Source organism: Galeopterus variegatus, unplaced genomic scaffold (assembly GCF_000696425.1).
Source record: "Galeopterus variegatus unplaced genomic scaffold, G_variegatus-3.0.2 Scaffold33, whole genome shotgun sequence".
In the NCBI taxonomy this organism is placed as follows: domain Eukaryota; kingdom Metazoa; phylum Chordata; class Mammalia; order Dermoptera; family Cynocephalidae; genus Galeopterus; species Galeopterus variegatus.
Window position 1 is genome coordinate 752,253 of NW_007726144.1, and position 21,235 is coordinate 773,487.

At 52.0% G+C, this 21,235-nt stretch overlaps 1 protein-coding gene across 1 annotated transcript; it reads right to left on the minus strand.

The window, feature by feature from the left end:
- Nucleotides 1-1,024: 1,024 nt before the first annotated feature.
- Nucleotides 1,025-13,353, minus strand: RHBG (Rh family, B glycoprotein). The gene is made up of 10 exons (XM_008570569.1): nucleotides 13,132-13,353; nucleotides 7,193-7,379; nucleotides 6,231-6,381; nucleotides 5,968-6,115; nucleotides 4,040-4,206; nucleotides 3,602-3,739; nucleotides 3,341-3,474; nucleotides 2,658-2,779; nucleotides 1,680-1,753; nucleotides 1,025-1,486 (listed from the first exon to the last, which is right to left on the minus strand). The coding sequence occupies exons 1-10, from the start codon at nucleotides 13,316-13,318 to the stop codon at nucleotides 1,418-1,420; spliced, it is 1,377 nt and encodes a 458-aa protein (XP_008568791.1). The 5' UTR covers nucleotides 13,319-13,353; the 3' UTR covers nucleotides 1,025-1,417.
- Nucleotides 13,354-21,235: the final 7,882 nt, after the last annotated feature.

Consider the following 21,235-nt stretch of genomic DNA (forward strand, 5'->3'; position numbering starts at 1 on the left):
CCAACTGCACTGAGGATGAAGCCTAATCAGGGGACCTTTTGCCCTTGTCCCAGGGTCAAGCCCCAGAACCCTCAGAACCCTTCCACTTCCTCCATGGGTTCCTAAGTCTGAACGGTCTTGGTTTTCGGGGAGAGATGTCTGTAGTCAAGCTCAACTCCTGCCAGAAGTCTGGGAAAGGGCAGGAGAGGGCAGAGGGGGTCCTAGTCCCTATAGGAAAGGGGCTCCAGTCTACTGGAGGGATGGAATCTCTGCTGGATGCAAGATCTGAAACCCCTGGCACCTGCCTGACATATAGTGGGGGGTGGGAGCTCAGAAAGATTTGTGGCATGAATGCGTGAGGACCAGAGCTGAAGCAGACAGGAAGGTTAGGCTGTAGAAAGGACTTCCATTCTTGGTAAGGGACCAAGGAAGGGCACGACAGCTGCATCTTCCTCTGCTGGGTCTGGAGTGCCCTCTGGTGGTCAAATGACATCAGGCCAACAGAGGCGGTGGACCTGCCTTCCACACCCTTCCCCGCCACAGCCCTCATCCACACAAGGCCCTTCCTATTTCCCAGTCCTCAGTCTCAGAACAGGGACGTAAGGTAGCACCTAGGTGATGGCTGCTTCTAGCTTCTGAGGGTTGGTGGCAAACAACTCTTGTGCCCCTCTTAGGCCTACAGGAGCCCTCTTCCTACTCTGCTCAGAGGCTGCCCAGGTTGAGGGTCAGAGTGGCAGCACTTCTGGGAAAGGAAGAACTCTCCAGCAGCCCGAGCTGTCCTATAACAGACACAGGCTCTCTGGGAGAAAATGAGCTCCCTGTCCCTGGAGACAGACAATTCCAAGAAGGAGAGTTCAGCCCCGAACCCACCTAGGCTGGGTACCCACCTAATAGGACATGGCATTCTAGAGGGAGTTCCATGGACCCAGGGAAGTAGGATTTTGTCACCACTGAGGTCCTTTTCCACTCCAAGGTTCTAACATTGTGAGTTAGAGGATAAGAGGAACTTCCCATGTTCCCAGGGCACAAATAAAAGGAGTCAGAGTCCTTAGTGACAGTAGTATTTATCACCCTGAGAGAGGGTGGCCTGGCTCGGGCTTCACTGGAACTGTGTGATACAGGGCCAGAGGATCAGCAGTCTCTTGTGTGCCTCAGTTGGCCCCTTTCTGCCCACGCATGCAGGCTGGTAAGGCAGTGGGGTGGAGCTGCTGGTGAGGTTCTCCCCCACCACACCCAGTTACAGCCCCACCCCTCCACCATCTCCCGGCCTTCTACTGCCCCCTCCCTATGGAGACACTGCCAATGGGAAGGAGGTGACTTCTGGTTCATAACTCCTTTCTTGCAGCAGCAGGGATGGAAGCTAGAAAAGAAGAACTTCCCAATAGTAGCCAATCATTGTCTCCTCAAAAGAGAGCGTCCTGTCAGGAACTGGAGCAGGTTAGGCCTGAGTGTCTGGTTCTTCCACCTTCAGAGGTCCCTGAGCCTCATCCTCATGCACCCCAGGCATCTGGAAGGCAGGAGGGGTGGTGGGGTTGAAGGCACAGCTCCAGGGGGCTGGAGGCCATAGCTCATCTGTATACCCCAGAGGAGGAGTGTGCAAGGAAGGAAGGAGGGAGGCTGGACCACAGCAGGTGAGGCAGGGCAGAGAGGGTCAGAGGGCATGAGGGCCTATGGGTTTGAGGACTGAGGCTGTGTCTCACCTCCCAGTAAATCTGGTCCTCATAGCACTGGGAGTCTTGGGGGGAGTCCAGGAAGGACAGCCTCAGCAGGAGCCCTGGTGGTGGTAGGAGAGGATATATGAAGCTTCTCCATGCCCCCACCTCACTGTGGGGGAGGTTGCCACCAGTGTCTCAGCACAGAGGGGCTGAGGGCATGAGGTCAACATGGTGCCTGGTGCAGGCAAACCACAGCTGTATTTGTTGAGAGCCTACTATGTGCCAGGCCCTGTGCAAAGTACTTGACCAGCATTGCCTTCCTGAGTAATCATGGCAACCCTGTGAGGTGAATATTATCCCTGTATTACAGATAAAAAACCAAGGCTCAAAGAAGTTAAATAATTTGCTCAAGTTTGCAATCAGTAATGGACCAAATTGTGATTCTGTCATGGACCAGTGCTACTGAGCTTTCTGTGGCCTCCCACACAGAGGGGCACAGAAAATGTTTATTGAAAAAACAAGTTAGGGATACTGAATCAAAGGCCAGACATCAGGAAGGACTGCCTGACCCGGGGCCTGTGGGCAGTCTGCCTCTATGGAAGGTGTCGGAAATCTGGTCTAGTAGTGAGCGGGACAGTCTCCCTTCTCTCAGTCTGCCCCTTCTAGGCCTCAGCCTGAGGTTGGGTTGCCCTCTAGTGGGTAGAGGGGGCAGCACAGGGGAGCCACAGAACAGGATGGGAAGGAGAGGGACCCACGCAACCCTAGAGGACTCCCAGCTTCCCTTGGCACCAAGAGGGAGCAAGCACCCACTTGTACCTCCCCACCTGAAGGATGTTACCCCTGAACCCATAATCTGACCCCTCATCTGGCACAAAGTAGGACCTCAATAAATTTGTGTGCATGAATGAATCAATGTCAGGGGCATAGGATCCAATGACCTTTCCTCTGGAGAACCCCCCTCCTCTGTTTCCTCCCCTCTCTGGAACTTCTGCCAGCCCCCCACTCCCAGCCAAGATCACTCACCTCCAAGGCCCCCGCCCACAGAGGCAAACATCAGAGTGACAAACAGCCCAAAGAGCTGGTATATGGCCTGAGATGTGGTGCTGCGCTGGCCCTCAGCTATGAGTGGAAACACACCCTCCAGGCTGCAGGGAGATCAGATCGTGGAGAGCCAGGGTTGGGGGAGATGGAGACAGAGCACGGGGCTAGGGCTGGTCATTGCACTGGCACTCGCACCATGGACACAAAGCAGCCAAAAGGGCCTCGAGGGAGCCTGCCAGGCTGAGTCTCAACTCCAGGCCTCTGCTCAAGCCAGGCCCACAGCCTGGAACACCCTCCCACCCTCATATGCCAGCAGACTTCCACATACCTTTCAAGACGCAGTTTGAGGGTCACTTTTGCCCTCCCTCTCCTCTGAGCCCTGATGGGCAAAAATAGATCCTAAGGGTCATTATCTCCCACTGATCCTTTAGAAACCCTCAATACCCTTGAAATCATTTGTTCAATGACCTTCTGCTGCACTTGACTGAAGACTGGGTTGGTCTTGTTCGCTCCAATTTCCTCAGCTCCCAGAATATGGATGGACGGATGAATAAATGAATAAAAATAAACACTGCTTTTTTTCTTGGCCCACAAATGGAGGAGAAGAGTGGGGAAGTTCATTCCAGAGGGATAATGACTGCAGTGTGGGTTGAGGGGAAACTCACCCATCTCCGTAAGCTTCATGGGTGGCCAGCCCAGCCACAAGGACCCCCAGGAGGGCCCCCAGGACCCCTGGCATCCCATGGAGGTTGTGGACACCACATGTGTCTTGGACTTTGAATTTTGATTCAAGGATGGGCTGGAAGACAGGACAGATAATAAGTCTCGTGTGCCCCCTCCCACTCCCACCCTGGGCCTGTGGGAGAGGTGGGAGGAAAGGTACTGAAGACTCCATGTTCTGCCCAGGGCCTGAGAGGCAGCTATACCGTGAAGAACTTGTACCCCAGCGTGGAGACAGTCCCAGCCAAGAAGCCAGCTGCCAGAGCCCCAAAGGGTGTCAGCATCATTTCACCTGATGTCCCCACCACAACCCCTCCAGCCAGTGCTGCATTCTGGATGTGGACCTGAGGGAATAGGGAAGAGCAAGGCGCTGCAGGACCTTTCAGATCGTCGTGCCCACACTCAATGCAACCCCATCCACCACAGTGGCCCTACTGCTTCTGCAAGTCCCTCTGCCATCTAACCCATAACTCTCCTGCTGTCATATCATCTCGCACTGTGACCCCACCACCACCTCTACAGATGGAGCCCCTGTGCCTGGGCCCTTAACCTGTTCCCCTGGACAATCTTTCTAGCAGGGTCTCAGACTTCTCCTCTCCCTCCCAGGCCAACCCTCTGCCTCTCCCAAGGCCACCTCCGCATACCATGTTGAGCTGCCCATCCACCCCGATGAGGGCTGACAAGGCGAAGGTGCTGAGGGTGCTCGCAGTCAGGGAGTAGTACGTGTTGAGGGCTGTCCGATGCTGCCCATCCCCCAGCATCGTGGGAGCAGAGTTGAAGCTGGGCCAGAAGATCCACAGGAAGATGGTCCCTAAATGGTGGGTGGGCAGGCAGAGCAAGAGGAAGTAAGTGGCTCCCCCACAGGTTGAGTTGTGGAACTGCAGGCAAGTCACCTACTCTCAGCAGCCTCAGTTTCCTGATCTGTGAAGTGGAAATAATGCTACCTCATAAAATGAAGATTAAATGATGCATAGAAATCTTAGTCCATGGCCTAGCAGGTACTAAATGCTCAACAAGTGGCAGCTATCGAAGGGTTCTGGCACAAAGGGAACTTGATTGAAAACCACAGAGCACTGAGTTTTTTTAAGTATCAGAAAAGGAAAGGGAAGACAGCAAAAGCCACTGCATGTCAGGCGCTATGCTGGATACTTGATATACGTGTCAGGAAAACCATTTCTTTAATAACCTCAATGGCCACTTAGAGAGGGAGAATCCTAGAGTGTGCAGGAGAGGCCTCTGTTTGCTGAGCACTGGATGGGCTGGGCTTGCACATTTGGGGTAAGAACTGGGCACCCATGTACGCTGCTTGCCTGTGTGAGGCCCCCTGGTCTATCTTGGAGGGAGTGGGAGGAGGAGTCAAGGGACGAGGTGAGGGGAAGGGCTGGGGACCCTGCAGGGTGGGCCAGCAAGGTGAGAGGCTTAGGGACTGCCCCTTAGTCCTGAGTGGTCCCTTGGATGTGACTTGCCCTTGCAACTCCAGAGTCTTGAGTAAAATCTACCACACTCAAATGTGTGTCCTCCGGGTAGAGAGTTTGGGGGGAATCAAGGAAGGGGCCAGGTTCAGGTTCAGGTTCCTGTCTGGGAGACATACACACTAAAAAACAGGGGTGGAGAGGCAGAAGAGATCCAAGAATATAAGTCTCCAGGGAATGCATGGGACTCTTGGGGAAGCCTTTGGACTTCAAGCCAAACTTATCTGGGCCTCAAAGGGCAAGGGGGCCTCGGCTGGCCTAGTGTTCCATGTGCTCTATTTCACAACAAACCCAGAGGTGGGCGAGAAACACAAAACCAGCCTCTCTTTTTAATGTAAGAACAGGCACCTCAGTCCCTATTCAACATCTACGAAAAAATAAAATACAGATTTCCTTTCCTGACTGCAGTTGTGAAGGTAGAGAGAGGAGCAGAGGCCAAAGTGGAGGTGCGTGCCTAGAAGAAATAGGTGCTGGTGATGGGGCTTCCAGGTCAGACCCTATGCTCCCTGGGATGGCCCATGACCCCTCCTTCCCCATGACCCCTCCTTCCCCGCCTGGGAGTGCAGGGGCTTCCAGAGAATTGCCTGGAGGAGGTATCCTTAGGAGGTAGAAGGCAACACCAGGGACAGGCAGAGGTCCTCTGTTTGCAGGGAGCCAAATCTGCAAAGGCCTAGAGCCAGGGCCCAAAGAAGCTGAGTCTGGCTGGAGCATGAGGGAAGAGTGAGGGGGGGGGGGGCAGCCTAGACCTGCATGGGCCAATGTGCCAGGCTGAGGAGACTGGTTTCTGTCATGTGGGTCAGGGTCATGCGGCTCTGAAAGGTTTTATGCAGTGATTGAAGTGGAAAGGCCCCTGGGGATGGATCCGGGGCATGTGTGAACCTCAGGGCTAAGTTCTAAGGAACTGTCATAAAACTATTGAGAACGATGAGCACAGATCCCATGGATCTCACAGTAGAATCCAAATAAAAAGGGAATTCCCAGCCAGAACTCCAAGGACTGCAGGCAGCATCCCAAGACCTTGCCTGGAGATGATCTTCTCCAGCCCAGATCAGAGGCATCTGGCACCAGCCCCCCACGCCGCCCCACCCTGCAGGCCTCACCAATCATTGCGAAGAGGTCTGAATGGTAGACTGAGCCCAGGCGGTGCTTGCTCTTCTCCAGCCGGGGCCTGTAGAGGACCCTTGAGAGGACCAGCCCAAAGTAGGCACCAAACGTGTGGATAGTCATGGAGCCTCCTGCATCTCTCACCTGGGAAATGGAGCTGATGTGGAGGGGCAGCCTCCTACCCCCACGCTCTCCCAGCTCAGAGCCTGGCCTTGACTGCTCCTCCACCCCCTCACCCCATCCATGTCCAGACTCTCACCCCCAGGAGGCTGAGGAGCACAAACTCGTTGATGCCAAACAGCACCACCTCCAGCAGGGCCATGAGCAGCAGCTGTGCAGGCCCAGTCTTGCCCAGTACGGCACCAAAGGAGATAAGCACTGCCCCGGCGCAGAAGTCGGCGTTGATCATGCTAGGGTTGGGGTGCAGCGGAGAGGGTGAGTGGGCACGGAGAATGGCTTCTGGGCCTCTGCCAGGCACGAAATGAGGGAAACACGAATCGATGCAGGTGGGCGGGGTGGAGGGAGATCAGAGAGGAGGCAAGGAGCTCAAGCCCTTCCCCGGGAGTTGGGAGAGATGGCCCCTGCCCTTTCTGTGGATGAGATCAAGTCTCAGGGAGGTTCTGTGACTTGGCTGAGAAAGCCCACAGTAGCTGGAAGAACCAGAACTTGAGCCAAAAGCTCCTCTAAACCCTGCCCTTTCCCTCGGTGTCGCTTTTTTTTTTTTGTCTTTTTCCATGTCCAGCAACGGATCGCAACCCTCAGTGTCGCCCCCGCACCGGACCGGGACCGGCAACGGGACCGCAACCCTTGGTGTCGCCCCCGTGCCTCGCTCAGCCAGTGAGCGGGAACTGGTCTGTATGTGGGATCCGAACCCTCGGGTGGGAGCGCCGCCGCGCTTCCCAAGCGGCGCACTATCCAGTGTGCCACCGGGCCAGCCCCCCTTTCCCATTAAGCTATGTACCCTCCTAACAGATCTTGGGTGATGGGGCCCTAAAGAAATGAGGAGGAGGGGCTGAGGGCATGGGCAAGAATGGGAGAGGAAATCAGGCAATGAGAACAGGCAGGGCAGTCTCCTAGTTCTCCTGACCTGGAGAAGTCAGTGATGGGTCAAAAACATGGGTCAGGAAGCAGACCGATGGACAGACAAGGCTTGAGCATGGTCCCTTGGGCAGGGACCTCCCAGGTAAAGCTGGGGGAGCCAGGGAGGCTGCTGCTGCCCACCTCTCCACACCAACATGGATGTGGCCACCGTGGAAGGAGTGGAGGAAGCCCTGGACCAGTGTGGACCACTGCAGGGCAAAGGCGGCCAGGAGGAAGGTGAAGCCCACGCTGCTGAAGCCATAACGCTGCAGGAAGGCCATGAGGAAGCCAAATCCCACGAAGACCATGGCATGCACGTCCTGAAAGCCTGCAGTGGGCAGGAGCACATAGGGACATTTGGGGGCTGTTCTGGCCATGTCCCATAAACCAATCAGCCACCCTGCCAGTGCCCCCAGCTCTCACCAGCCAGGGCTGCCTTGAGGTGGAGCCGAGCCTATAAAATTCCCAGGCATGACAGGACCTCCCAGCCTTGAGCCACCTGGAGCTTGGAGCCAGCCAGCTTGGAGCAGTGGGACCCAGACCATCCCTGCTGTCCCATGTTGAAGCAAGGGAGCAGAGCCTTCAGATCTGCTCATTTGCCCCATCCCTGGGTCTCTTACAACCGACTGGCTGAAAGTCCAGCCTGTGCTCTTTCCTGCTATGGTACCTGCCCCACCATGCCCCAAATTCTTCCCCCTCAGGCTTCAGGCTTCTTTTCAACTTTTCCTTTTCTGCTGGAAAGTTCTTCTTTCTTTCTTTTTTTTTGGCAGCTGATCAGTATGGGGACCCAAACCCTTGACCTTGGTGTTGCAAGGCTGCGCTATAACCATGAAAAGTTCTTCTTGACGAAGAGGTTCTTCTAACCTCCATCCCTCATACGTCAGTCTATACCTCTCCACTCTGAGGATTTTTATTTTTTAAAAATAATAATTTATGGGCCGGCCCGGTGGCGCACTGGATAAGTGCGCCGCTTGGGAAGCGCGGTGGCGCTCCCGCCCGAGGGTTCGGATCCCACATACAGACCGGTTCCCGCTCACTGGCTGAGCGAGGCGCGGGGGCAACACCGAGGGTTGCAATCCCGTTGCCGGTCCCCGGTCCGGTGCGGGGACAACACTGAGGGTTGCAATCTGTTGCCGGACACGGAAAAAGACAAAAAAAAAAAAAAAAAAAAAGAAAAAATAATAATTTATGAAATAGCTTTAAACTGTTAGCAGAGATTACCTCAGGAAAAAGGAATGAGACGGAGGGCGGGGCTGCTGTGTTGCACAACTTCAATGCAGATGACACTCCCTGGAGTTGTGCAATATGGCAACTCTGGAAGGACGATTACTTTTTAGTTTGTGTCTTTCTACAGTTTTAATATATATATTAAATATATATATATAAATATATATATATTATTGCTGGTCAAATATATATATAGACCAGCAAGGTGATCGCAACCCTTGGCTCGGTGTGGTCTGCACCACGCTCAGCCAGTAAACGCACCGGCCATCTCTATATAGGATCCAAACCTGTGGCCTCGGTGCTACCAGTGCTGCACTCTCCCGAGTGAGCCATGGGGCCGGCCCTATAGTTTTAATATTTTAACTTCATAGATGAGTGACTTGAATTTTTTAAAGTGTCAGTGGGGTTTCTGGGTGGGGAGCTTTGGGCCCTTTCTGTGTACTTTCTGTTCTGTGCCACTCTGCATAAAAAGCTAAGCAATAAAAATAATATGCAGTAACACTGAAATGGAATAGGGCTGGCCCGTGGCTCACTCGGGAGAATGTGGTGCTGATAGCACCAAGGCCACGGGTTCAGATCCCTATATAGGGATGGGTTGGTGGCTCACTTGGGAGAGCATTGTGCTGACAACACCAAGTCAAGGGTTGAGATCCCCTTAGCCATCATCTTTAAAAAAAAGAAAAAGAAGGGGCCAACCCGGTGGCGCACTGCTACAGTGCGCCGCTTGGGAGCGCGGTGGCGCTCCACCCGAGGGTTCGGATCCCACATACAGACCGGTTCCCGCTCACTGGCTGAGTGAGGTGTGGGAGCAACACTGAGGGTTGCGATCCCGTTGCCGGTCCCGGTCCGGTACGGGCACGACACTGAGGGTTGCGATCCGTTGCCGGACACGAAAAAAGACAAAAAGGAAAAAAAAAAAGAAAAAGAAAAAGGAATGGAATAAATACAAATAATTTGTTTTAGTATTAGTTCATTCTGTAGCCCTCCCCACTACTTGTAAATACCTAGTCTGAGGTTCAGGCAGTCCATCTGGTCCTATTTTCTTTGTCTTGGGTCTATGTGTATAGTAATGCCATGCTATACGAAGGGTCTTCAAAAAGTTCATGGGAAGATTTGCATTATCTCTTAATTCCATTTTTCCATGAACTTTTTGAAGTACCCTCATATTTTTGGTTTTAATCAAGAAACACTAGAGAAAGTATCATGAGTGCTGTTATTACATTTGTTATAAACATGTTATTGAGAACAGGTTCCACCTTCGCCCTAAACTCCCCTTCTATAGCTCCACGTGAGAAATTTTTCTTGGAACTTATTGCTAGGAACTATTGCTTCCCCTGAGGAACCCATCTGCTTTCCCACGTCCATGCGACAGATGTGCTGAGCACCCATGGACCAGGCTCTGGGAATGTAGCTGTCATCAAGGCAGCCACAGTTCCTGCTGTCACGGAGCATGGGAGACAGACACTGAAGAACCAAAGATTGCATGTGTGAGGCTTCCTTGGTTCTGATGAGAAAAATAAAACTATTTATATTTCCCTTTTTTCTTGGCTGCCTGGAGGCTCAAGGTTATACTGCATTCTAACTATAAAATAGTTATATTATTCTAACTTTAGAAAAATAATAATTTATAATTTTAGAATAATAATTTAATAATAATAATAATAATAATTTATAACTTTAGAAAAATAATAAATATGGGCCGGCCCGTGGCTCACTCGGGAGAGTGTGGTGCTGATAACACCAAGGCCCCGGGTTCGGATCCCACATAGGGGTGGCCGGTTCGCTCACTGGCTGAGCGTGGTGCTGACAACACCAAGTCAAGGGTTAAGATCCCCTTACCGGTCATCTTTAAAAAAAAAAAAAAAAAGAAAGAAAAATAATAAATAATTTTCAAGCCAGAAAATTATTATTGAACTTTAGAATGCAATCAGTAACTTTGAGAGAAGCAAATTTTCATGCTTTTTTGTATTGTATACATGGGCAGATAGGAAATGACTTTGCAAGTCCCTGGCAGAGGGCTGGGTATGTGCTGGAATTAATTAATTATTTGATGGCTGGCCAGAAGGGGAATCTAAACCTTTGACCTTGGTGTTATCAGCACAACACTCTAACCAAGAGAGCTAACTGGCCAGGCCTCAGCATTCCTTTTAGAGGATCCCTGTGGGGTGGGATGAAGCCTGATGCCCACACTGCCCCAACCTCATCAAACCCATGCACCTTTGGAGAGAAGACAAAAAGCCCTCTAGAGCCACCTATTGCCCTCCCTCCTTCCCTTACTTCCATTAGAGCTCCCCAACCCTGCCAGCTGACTCCTGACAAGACAAAATGATGGGACAAAGTAGCAGTTAAAGCTGGGGCTTTAACATCGACAGAGCTGGACTTAAATCCAGGTCCTCCCGCCCCCTTCTGACCCTGTGACCTTGGAAAAGTCACAACCTCTCTGATCCTCAGTTTACTCATCCGTTAAGTGCAGATGTAAAATATGAGGAGCAGAGAGAAGGGAGGAAGAGCTGCGGAAGTCATTTTCCTCCCAACCCCACACCGCACCTGCCTCTAGGACAATGGGGCTGCATTCTCCTAGAAGAGGTCACAAGCCACTCTGGTCCTGGTCACATTCCCCACCTCTTCCAAGAAGATCCTGATTCCATCTATTCTGAATCCCTCTCTCTGCAAGTAAGGTCTATTGAGGTGTGTGAAAAAGGACCTGTCCATATTTTACAACCCTTACTCCTGTTTGCTTCCATAGGGCTGGCTCTTTCTCCCTCTGTCTTATTTCCCATCACTTGTTTTATGGAGTAAGAGGCCACAGTGTGGGGAAAAGACTGCAGACGTGGAATCATGAGACCTGGTTCTAGCCTGGCTCCATCTGTAACTTGCCGCGTGACCTTAGGCAGGTCACATGATCTCTCTGGCTCTCTTTCCACATTGGAGAGGGGTGGACCAGATGGGCTCTGAGGGCCCATCCTGTAGAGATGACAGACAGAACCTTAGAGTGGCCGTGCCCTCGGCATTGACCAGTCCAAGAGCTCAACAGCCACAGAACTCCCTTTCATCTCCCGAATCAAAGGGTGGTGGCTACACCTCCCTCTGGCCCTGACCCCTTCCCCTGGACACAGGGACAGGTGAGGACCCGGCTCATCAAAGCCCCAGGCTCTAGGGAACTCAACCTCCCTCCTCCCCAACCTTCCCCACAGCAGGGTCTAAGTCCACAGGGATGGAAACCTAGGTCAGAAAAAGAGGTAGAAATCCCACTGCTACCCCTCTTATTGCAATCCAGGGACAGAAAGCTGTATGTCCAAGAAGAACCTACCACTGCGGCAGAGGGGTGAGAGGCTGGACTACAGGGAAGGCTTTGTAACAAGCAGGGCTTGGAGGCCCTGAGTGAGGCCCATGGGAGAACCAAGTTGGGGGTTCACGGTAAGCAGCCAGGTCAGACCCTTGGACAAAAGCTTACTTCTCTCGGCCTCTGGACTGTTCCCTCACAACTCCCTCTCTCTGGATAAATGAATGACCCCAAGAGTCTGCCAGAGCTCTGTGGCTCTGATTTTGATCCTAGCTTCCATGGCTCACCTTTTCCAGCCAGGGCTGAGGGTAAAATATGGGGAGGGAGGAGCTGTAGACCCCTCTGCCTAGGATGGCTGTGGGTCTAGTGCTTCACACCCAAGGTCAAGTCTCTACTTCATCTTCTATATCTTTAGCATTATGAGCTTCATTTTGTTAGGGCTGGACAGGGTGAGGTGGAGACAGTTTGCTGCCAACTCTGTTTATGGAAAGTGGGGTAATAACAGCCCTGAATTTTTTATAGGAGACTCTCACACTCTAGGCCTTATTTGTATGCATATCCTTCAAACTGAGGCATCCTTCTTCCCATTGCTCAGATAGGGAAAACTGAGGCTTAGAGAAGACCTGCCCAAACATTTGTGATGAAGTCTGGGGGGGTCTAGTGTTTTTGGTCGCAGCCATTTAGGGCCTGAGTCACAAGGCAGAGCCCCCAACCTTGAAGGAAAGGCTCTGTCCCCAGCAAGCAAGGTAGGGAGGGGGTGCTAACCTTTCCCTTCCTGAGCCTTGTCAGCAGGGAGGTGAGCTGTGGTGCAAGAAGCTTAGGATGCTTGAGTCCTAGTTCCAGCTCTGCTACTCACATGAGGGTGTAATCATAAGCAAGTCACAATCCCTCTGAGACTCAGCTTCCTCTGTGAAATGGGTTATTGACCCTGCCATTCCCTCAGGTCTGGGGGCTGCTGCTCTGTGATTTGCTGGCAGGTGGTTGCATCATTTTCTCTCTGACCCTGGAAGGGCCAATGTGGGGGACTGGGGAAGAAATACCTGAGCCCAACTAGTCTTGGCTGCCCACAGGTGTGACAGCTTCATAGCTAATATCTGCCATACCTGCCATTACTGCCTCTAGTACCCCCCCACCCCACCTACCTCCCCTGGGCCTGCCCAGCAGAATTCTCTTTCCTGTGTTGGGGTGGAGCCCCTAGGAAAGGCAAGGTCTCTGGAACAGCCCAACAAAGCCTAGTTAGGCCAACTGGGAGGTTGGACAAGGGAGCAGTTAAGGCTGGAGCTTTGCATCCGTTTCTAATCCCAGTTCTCCCACTGCGACTGCGTGACTCTGAATCAGCCACTTAACCTCTCTGAGCCTCAGTTTCCCCTTTTCTATCTCGTAGACTGAATGAGACAATGCATGTGCCTCCTTCAGCACAGTACCATGGAACATGGCAGACACTAGTGAAAGGGTGTTCTTATAAATCTGGGGCCCCTTCATCTCAAGAGGGTTGCCCACCTAGGGCACCCAAGCTCTCCCTCCCAAGACTTGGTATGTTTGCTCTCCGCGTGCCCTCACCCTCACTCACTTGGGTAGCGAAAGTAAAATTCATTGTCCGCGTTACTGTGGTTGCCCCGGTGCCAGAGGGCTGCGTCGGTTTCGTGGTTGTAGCGGACAAAGACCGCAAAGAGGATGGCGGTGACGCCCTGGAGGAAGAGGCACAGCAGGGGCAGCTGCAGTCGCCGGCCCGCGGCGCGGCGGGGAGACTCGGCCATGGGACAGGGGCTGTGAGTCACCGGCTCCGGCTGGGGCTCGCGGCGCGCAGCGCGGGGCTGAGACACTCGCGTTTGGCCGGGCAGGTCTCACCCGAACTAGCCCCGCCCGCCGGACGCCCCGCCCTCACGGCAGCTTCGCCCTCAGCCGGAGGGGGTCGGCGGGGGGCAAGGACTTGCGGGGGCGGCGTTTGCATCCCCACGTCCTGTCTTCCTTGGTCCAGCTGATCCTGGCGCTGTTCCGGTTGGGATAGGTCCTTGGAAGTGACCCTGGAAAGGCGCTCTGTGTTCTGCCCTCCTGGGGCACAGCTGCGGGACCTGGTGGTGGGAGAAGGGAGGGGACCCGTCCCCTCATACGTGGTGTAGTTTAGACAGTGTCTCCCATTAAATAAGCGGCCCTTGAATACACGGGCTGGCCCCTCCAGGGTTAACAGAGGAGATAGTTGGGGGGTTACTCAATCTTTTCCCTACTAAATAGTAGAGATGGAAAACCGAGATAAACAGAGGGCTCTCCAGGCGTTGATGATTAACTAGGCTGGGGGTGTCTGAGCCTCAGCAGTAGAGTTCCTTGTCCCGATCCGCGCCTCCTCCAACTCCCCACCCACAGTCTGTACCCTCCGCAGTACAGCAGGCTGGGCATGGGCCACACTGACACCTGGGTTCCCTGCACTGCCTGGTGTGGATGTGAGAGGGCCTGGGCTGCCTGTGCAGCTGGAAAGAAGGGAAGCTTGGGCCGGCCGGTGGCTCACTCGGGAGAGTGCGGTGCTGATAACACCAAGGCCACGGGTTCGGATCCCATATAGGGATGGCCGGTTCGCTCACTGGGTGAGCATGGTGCTGACAACACCAAGTCAAGGGTTAAGATCCCCTTACCGGTCATCTTTAAAAAAAAAAAAAAAAAAAGGAAGGAGAAGAAGGGAAGCTAGATGCAAAGAGGGTCTTCTCAGGAGTCAAGTCCCTAGTCACAAAGGCATGATTTGCATCCACTGGGGTCCTGAGAGACAGACAGTGAGGAGACAGGTATTTATTGAGCACTTACTGTGTTATGGCCAACGTCCGACGGGTAAAAGGAATTTGCCCAGGAGAACCGAGTGATAGGGAAAGGAAAAGAGTTTATTTCTGGCAGCCAGGGCTACGCAGGCCAATCGAAGTGCGCAGCCCCGAGATGATACCTCTCGCAGCTTTTATTTCTAGCTAGGCGGGAATTTTTCGCACCTGACACAATCTAGCCAATGCAAGCACGCCAGCGATACATAAGCTAATTTTGTGGGTAGCCCTGTAGCCCCTCCCCACCCTGTAGGGACTTTTCAGGCTAAAATGGCAGAGCCGCCTAAAATGGCGTTGGCCCTGCTACTCTATTTATTCCCCCATTTATTTTAGCAAGCGACTTGTACAGAAGCGGAATGCATATGTTAAGGTCAGTAGGGGTTGGGGCGTCCCTTAACAACTGTGAGCCAGACTGTGCTTCACACCAGATGGTCCCTCCCTCCAGGAGCCACTGTCCAGTCTAAAGACAGACACTTAGCAGGAAATTTAATTACCATTAGGGTGTGTGACCCAGAGAAGCTCAGAGGCTGTAGGGGGTCCAGAAGAAGGAGCTGCAGAGCTCACATGGTTGGAGATAAGGAAGAGGTTGGAAAGGGAGAATTGCTTCCTGGGGAGGTAATGTCTGAAGGCAGTCCGGAAGGACAGCCTAGGAATTGGGCAAATGAAGAAGGAATAGGGGACATTTCAAGTAGTGGGACCAGCATAGACAGAAGCCTGGCAGTGTAAGTGTCCAATGTGTTCAGGAACTGAGGCTGGGGATGGGGAAGTCTGGAAAGCCTTGAAGGCCCTACTGATGAGGCACATGGGCTCTCCGCAGCAGCTGCTGGGCCACTGAAGGACTCTAAGCAGGTGACACTATTTGTTCTGACACCTGACAACTGCAGTCCACGAGGGGCTTCAAAGAAGCAAAGCTGAAGGCCAGTTTCAGTGGAACTGGTGAGAGGGGAGACCTTCTGTCTACACTGCTGCCCAGCCTCACCCACCTATCTAAGGGGGCTGTTGTGTGGGAGGGGTCTGTGGGTGTTTGCAATGATGTCCCAGACCCTGGCCTAAACGAAGAGCTGCCACTTCCAGGGGATAATGGCCTAGGTTAATAGGGGCCAACCACTCCTCAGAGCAGATGCAGGGCGGGGCTCCTCCTAGGAACCAGGCTTGTCCCTTCTCAGGAACGGGCAGGAATGGGGTCAACAGTGGAGTCCCTGATCTTCCTCCTTTTTTCCCCCTCTGCCCCTTCCCCAGTTCACCTCCTCCCCTCATCCCCTCACAGGCTTGAGCCTCTGGCCCAACATGGACTCCAGGGAACAGTTGGATTCTAGATACCCAGTTTTCCTGACTTAAGTGCCAGCAATGCACAAGAAAGAGCAGGGGTCAACCTCTGGATGGCAGCTTCTGGTAGTTCCCAGGTGGCCAGGCAGGCTGTCTGGTCATCAGTGGCCCCTGTTTAAGATTCTCCATCACTACTTGGTCAGCAAGAAAGTTGTTTTCTAGCCTCTTCTGGGATGGGGGGAGATGTACAGTCAGTAGCCTTTGGATAATGATTCAGCATCTGGAGTCTCCCCCCAGCTACAGCCTTCTGCCCCAGAGATGCTTCCTGAGCACTGTTTGGGAGTGGGGGTTGCTCTGGGCTGCCCAGGCAGGGACTGGACCAGCCTTGGGAGGGGAAGAGCCTTAAAAAGCTGCAGAACCAGAGAGAACAAGGAGTAGGTTGGGCCTTCTCAGCATCTTATGGGACCCACCTCCCAGATTCCAGCCTCCTCCATCTCTCTCCCATCTGTTCTCTCCCTTAGTCTCTTTGAATTCCTCTGGGCCTCTGATTTTCCCTCTCCTCTGTTAATTAACTCATTCAACAAATATTGATTTAGTGTCAACCCAGGGCCAGGTCCTGGGGCTACAGCCATAGGTTCTAGTCAAGGTATGTAACAGGGCCCCAGCCTGGCAGGGTTAACCCTTTAGTTACTGTATTGTGGGGAGATCTAGAGAGGTCCCCCAGAAGAACCAGGAGAACTGGGCCAGCCTCTGGAGGATACACTTAGAGACCTTTGGGCAATAGCTATTAACCAACCTATATGGGATGATCTGTATATTTTAACAATTAGTGGGTACTAGCTGGTGTCAGCCCTGGTCCAGCAGAGAGCAAGACCCTGAAAGTCCTCCCCTTCTGAGGATTCCCCCAGGGTCACCCTCCCCCTCTGCCAGACCACCACCTGGGAGGAGGGCTTCCCTGGCCCACCACCCACCAAGTACTATGGAGACAGTTTTATTTTGGATCGCCAAATGATGTCAGAGCCCTTGCCTCTCCCTCCTGCCTCCTCTGGACCTGGCAGATCTGATGGAATTAGCGGGGGGAGGGGCTCATCTCTCACTCTTCTCTCTACACCAGGCCTCCTCTGAGGGGCCCCTGGCTCCATCACCAGCTCCTATTCTGTCTGGCCTAGGTCTGCCCAATCTTTGACCTTCTATCTCCAGTTTCTAGCTGTGACCAGCCAAGCACCTGAAAGGTAGCCAGGGGGAACCAGTGTCTGCTGCCTGCCCTGGCCCAGCTTGGCCAGGTTGTCTCTGGGGACCAAGTACATGAGGTTACTGAGTAACTCGGGGTTGCTTGGAGCTGCTCTCTACTGGGGTCACCTTCTGCCTACTCCCTGCTCTCTTGGCTCAGGAATCCCCAAAGTCACTTAGCTCCTTTAGTTTCATTGAGCCATCCCCTGTGTTTATGGGAGAAAAAAAGAGAAAAATAGCAAAGCAGAGTCATTAAGGCATTTGTTCCTTCATTCATTCATCACATCTTTACTGTATGACCTCGGGCAAGTTATTGAGCAGTCTTTGAGTCTCAGTTTCTTTATCTGCAGTAGTAATATTTCCTTTGTGGAATTATGAGGATTCCAAATAAATGATGTAGATTGCTGGCATTTTTGTAAGCATTCAACAGATGTGGTGATTATTGTTGTTCTGATTGGCTGAGCAGGGAGGGCAAATGGGTCACTGGCTCTAGCACACTGAGGGGTGCATGGTGTCTCTGAGGACAGGAACAGATGGATTGGGCAGGCACAGTCTCCATGAATTCTCCTTCATTGGCTTGGGGCAGGGGGTGGTACAGAAGGGGCTGGGGGCCTAGGATAAGCACATTTAGGAAGGGCCATCAGACCAGCAGCCCCAGTGATGTAACAACTCTTGAATAAGAAGATTTGGAAGAAGGCAGAGCCTTTCTTCATTCAACCAACATATATTCAGCACCTACTGTGCGCCAGACACTATACTAGACACTGGGGATCCAATGGAACAAGATATATAGCCCCTGCCCCAGGTGGAGGCTCCATTCGGGGGGATGTAAATGAGTAGGCAGACAATCTCACTGCAGAGGGCTATAATGGTGGCAACATGTGGGGACACTCAAGAGCTGCTCCTAACTCATGATGAGGGTGGTCAGGAAAGGCTTCCCAGAGGAAGTGATGCTTACATTAAGACCTGGACTCATTTCACAACTGGGCTAGAGGAGGGGAATTCCTTTTTGTCTGAACACTCTAGTATGAAACAGAAAGGAGGCTATACTAGAAAGCTTCTCAATGCCCACTTTCTGACGGTGGACAAACCCCAGACCTCAATTTCCTTGAAAACCACAGCCACTGAAACACTTTGCAAAATATTATTATATTCACATACATGGCACAGTAAAAATTAAATATGGCTTTTTCTCTCCAGAGCTTCACCATATTAGCTCCCATGTAAAAGTTTGTCAGAATCAGATTACTCATGCTTGTTATACTTTTTTCATCTGTAAAATAAAAATGACAGTACCTTGGGGGGAAAAAAGTTTCTCAGAAGGCGATTATCATCTCAGACCAAACTTTCTTTTCATTCATTTATTTATTTAACACATTCTGTTTGCATTCCTATTATAGGCCAAGCGCTGTGCTAAATTCTGGGGGAACGTCCTCCACACTCCCTCACCACCGAACAGAACAGAAACATGCTGTTTTGAGAACGTCAAGATGGATGAGATGTAGTCTCATTTTCTGAGTCCCGACAGCAGCCCTGCTTCAGTGGTATAAAACTTGCCTGTCTGGTAGAGAGTCTGACCAGTAAAAGTTTTGTAAAACAGCAAAGTGCAGAAGGTAAGAGCATAGCCTGAGAATGAGAGGGACATAAGTTAGAGTCTCAGCTCTGTCCAGAGAGACTTTGGACAAGTGACTTAACATATCTTCAACCTCAGTTTCCTCATCTGTTATGTGGAGATAATAATAGTACTTGCTCCACAGGACTTGTTGCGAAGATTAATGTCCACGGAGCACATGATGTATGGTAAGTCTTCAACAGTACAAGGGTTCTTCAAAAAGTTCATGAAAAGATTCATATTATCTTTTAATTCTATTTTTCCATGAACTTTTTGAAGTACCCGCATATAAGATGTGGTTATTACTGTTGTTATGAAGGAAACATGTAAGCAAATGATTTGGCCATTTCTTTCTTTCCCTTCCATTTCTTCTGCTACTGGCCTTAGGAGAACTGTGTTAACTTTCTGGGACATAGGAAAACTGGGCCTCATTCCTTAGTTTTGAAACATAAAAAGAAGTGTGTTCAGTTAACTCTCAAGGGTCTGACTGGGACTCCTTCAAAGGAAAAACAAGAGGGAGTACCAGGGTGCACTGGGCTTGCTTCTAGGAATAGGTTGCATGGATATGACTGTAGTCAAAGGGGAGCAGAGGGATGAGAAGCCACATCCCCACTCCAGTGTCTCTTGTCCAGTTCTCCCACGGATTCCACCACTACCACCACCACCAACCAACCAAAACTATGCTCCATCCTGAACAAGCAAGGGGAGCTGGCTTATGTCCCACTCCTTCCCTCTGCCAGGAGCCATTGTGTCCAGGTATCCTGGGTTTGACCCTTGCTCCCTCTCCTAGGCCAGCCTCATCCTCCCCTCCCTGCCTTCCCCAAACAGAGCTGGCACTTTTTCATGAATATCTCTCTTCTCTGGAAAGAGAGCAGCTGAGTAGAAATGTTCTTTGCATATGGCTGGGAGCAGAAAAATTGTAAAGCTTGGAAACATTTCTTCTCTTCCCAGGGCCTGCACAGCAGGGCAAGAGGAGCTGGGATTGAGATGGTGAGATGGCTTCTTAAAGTCTGGTAAGAGATGTTGGCTCTGAGCAGCTTGTGGCTGCACAAGAGGAATCCAACTGGGTCATGAACACAGGAGAACTTCATTGCCTCCAACGCACATCTAGGGCTATGGGCTGCCTGCTCTGGATTTCCCTCCTGCCACTCTGCCAGCATACCAAGCTCCTGAAACACAGGGGAACGTGAGATCTGTGGCTCAATGCTGTTACCAAAGGCATAGCCATTTAGCCATTCATTTAATAGCCAATTATTAAGCCAAATGTGCAAGGTCAAGCAGGCCTACCATAAGCCTTGAAGACACAGCAGTGAACAACAGACATCGTCGTTGCCCTCACAGAGCTGATATTCTAATGGGGGAGACACACAGCAAATGCACATAAATAGACATAAGAGATGCCATAGAGGTTTGAAGGAAACAGCTGGGCGAGAGGATAGAATGACAGGGGTGCTGTTCGACAGGATTATAGGGAAGGCCTCCAGACAGATGGGAAGGAAGTAAGGGAGGGGATCTTATAGACTCCTAGGGAAGAGTGTCCCAGGCAGAGGGGACAGCAAAGGCAACGTTCCTGAGATGGGAGTGTGCTGAGTGCACTCAAGGAATAGCAAGAAGGGTATCCTGGCTAGCGTGCAGTGAGTGGTGAGAGGCGGCAGGGGCCAACACACACAGGGTATGGGCTTACTGGCCATAGTAAGGGGTTTGGACTTTACTGTAAGGACCGTGGGGAGCAACTGAGGGGTCATGAACAAGGACACAAGAAGGTGGCTGTCTACAAGCCAGGAAGTGAACTCTCACCAGAATCATCTCGGCTGACCATGCTGACACCCTGATTTCAGACTTCCAGCCTCCAGAACTGTAAGAAAATTAATTTCTGTTGTTTAAGCCACCCAGCCTATGGTATTCTGTTAAGGCAGCCCAAGCTGACTAACACAGGAGTTAAGGACAGTCCTCAGGTTTTTAGCCTGAGCTACTGGTGGAATGGTGGTGCCATTTTCCAAGCTGGGGAGCACTGAGAAAAAAGCACATCTGGGGGCCATCAGGAGTTCCATTTTGAGATGTACAGTTTGAGATATCCAGTAGATATCCAGTAGGAGACGTCCAGTAGGCAGTCAGATACAGAAGTACAAGTCTGGGAGGAAGGTATGGGCTGGGGAAATATGTGAGTCATCAGTGTGGAGCTGGCATTGCATCATGAGACTGGGTGAGAGCAACTTGAAAGCAAGTAGAGAGAAAGAAGAAAAGAGGGAGCAGCCCAACATTTAGAGATCAGGAAGAGAGGAGGGCCCAGCAAAGGAGACAGAGAAGAAGCAGCCCATGAGGCAGGAGGAAAACCAGGAGGGTGTGGTCACAGAAACCCATGTGAAACAAGTATTCCAAGAAAGGGATGATCAGCCACTTAGAGAGGGAGGGCTGAGAACTGCCCACTGGATTTGATGAGCTGTGAGGTGGTGGTGATAAAAAGCCTCATAGAAATGGTTTCAAGAGAGAATGGGAGGAGAGACAGGAAATGGCAAGCTTAATCATCCCTCTTGAGGAGTTCTACTCTAAGGAGCACAGAGAAATGGGCAGTAGATGGAGGAGAATGAGGAGTCAAGGAATTCTTTTCGGGCCGGCCCGGTGGTGCACTGCTATAGTGCGCCGCTTGGGAAGCGCGGCGGCGCTCCCGCTGAGGGTTCGGATCCCACATACAGACCGGTTCCCGCTCACTGGCTGAGCGAGGCGCGGGAGCAACACCGAGGGCTGCGATCCCGTTGCCGGTCCCG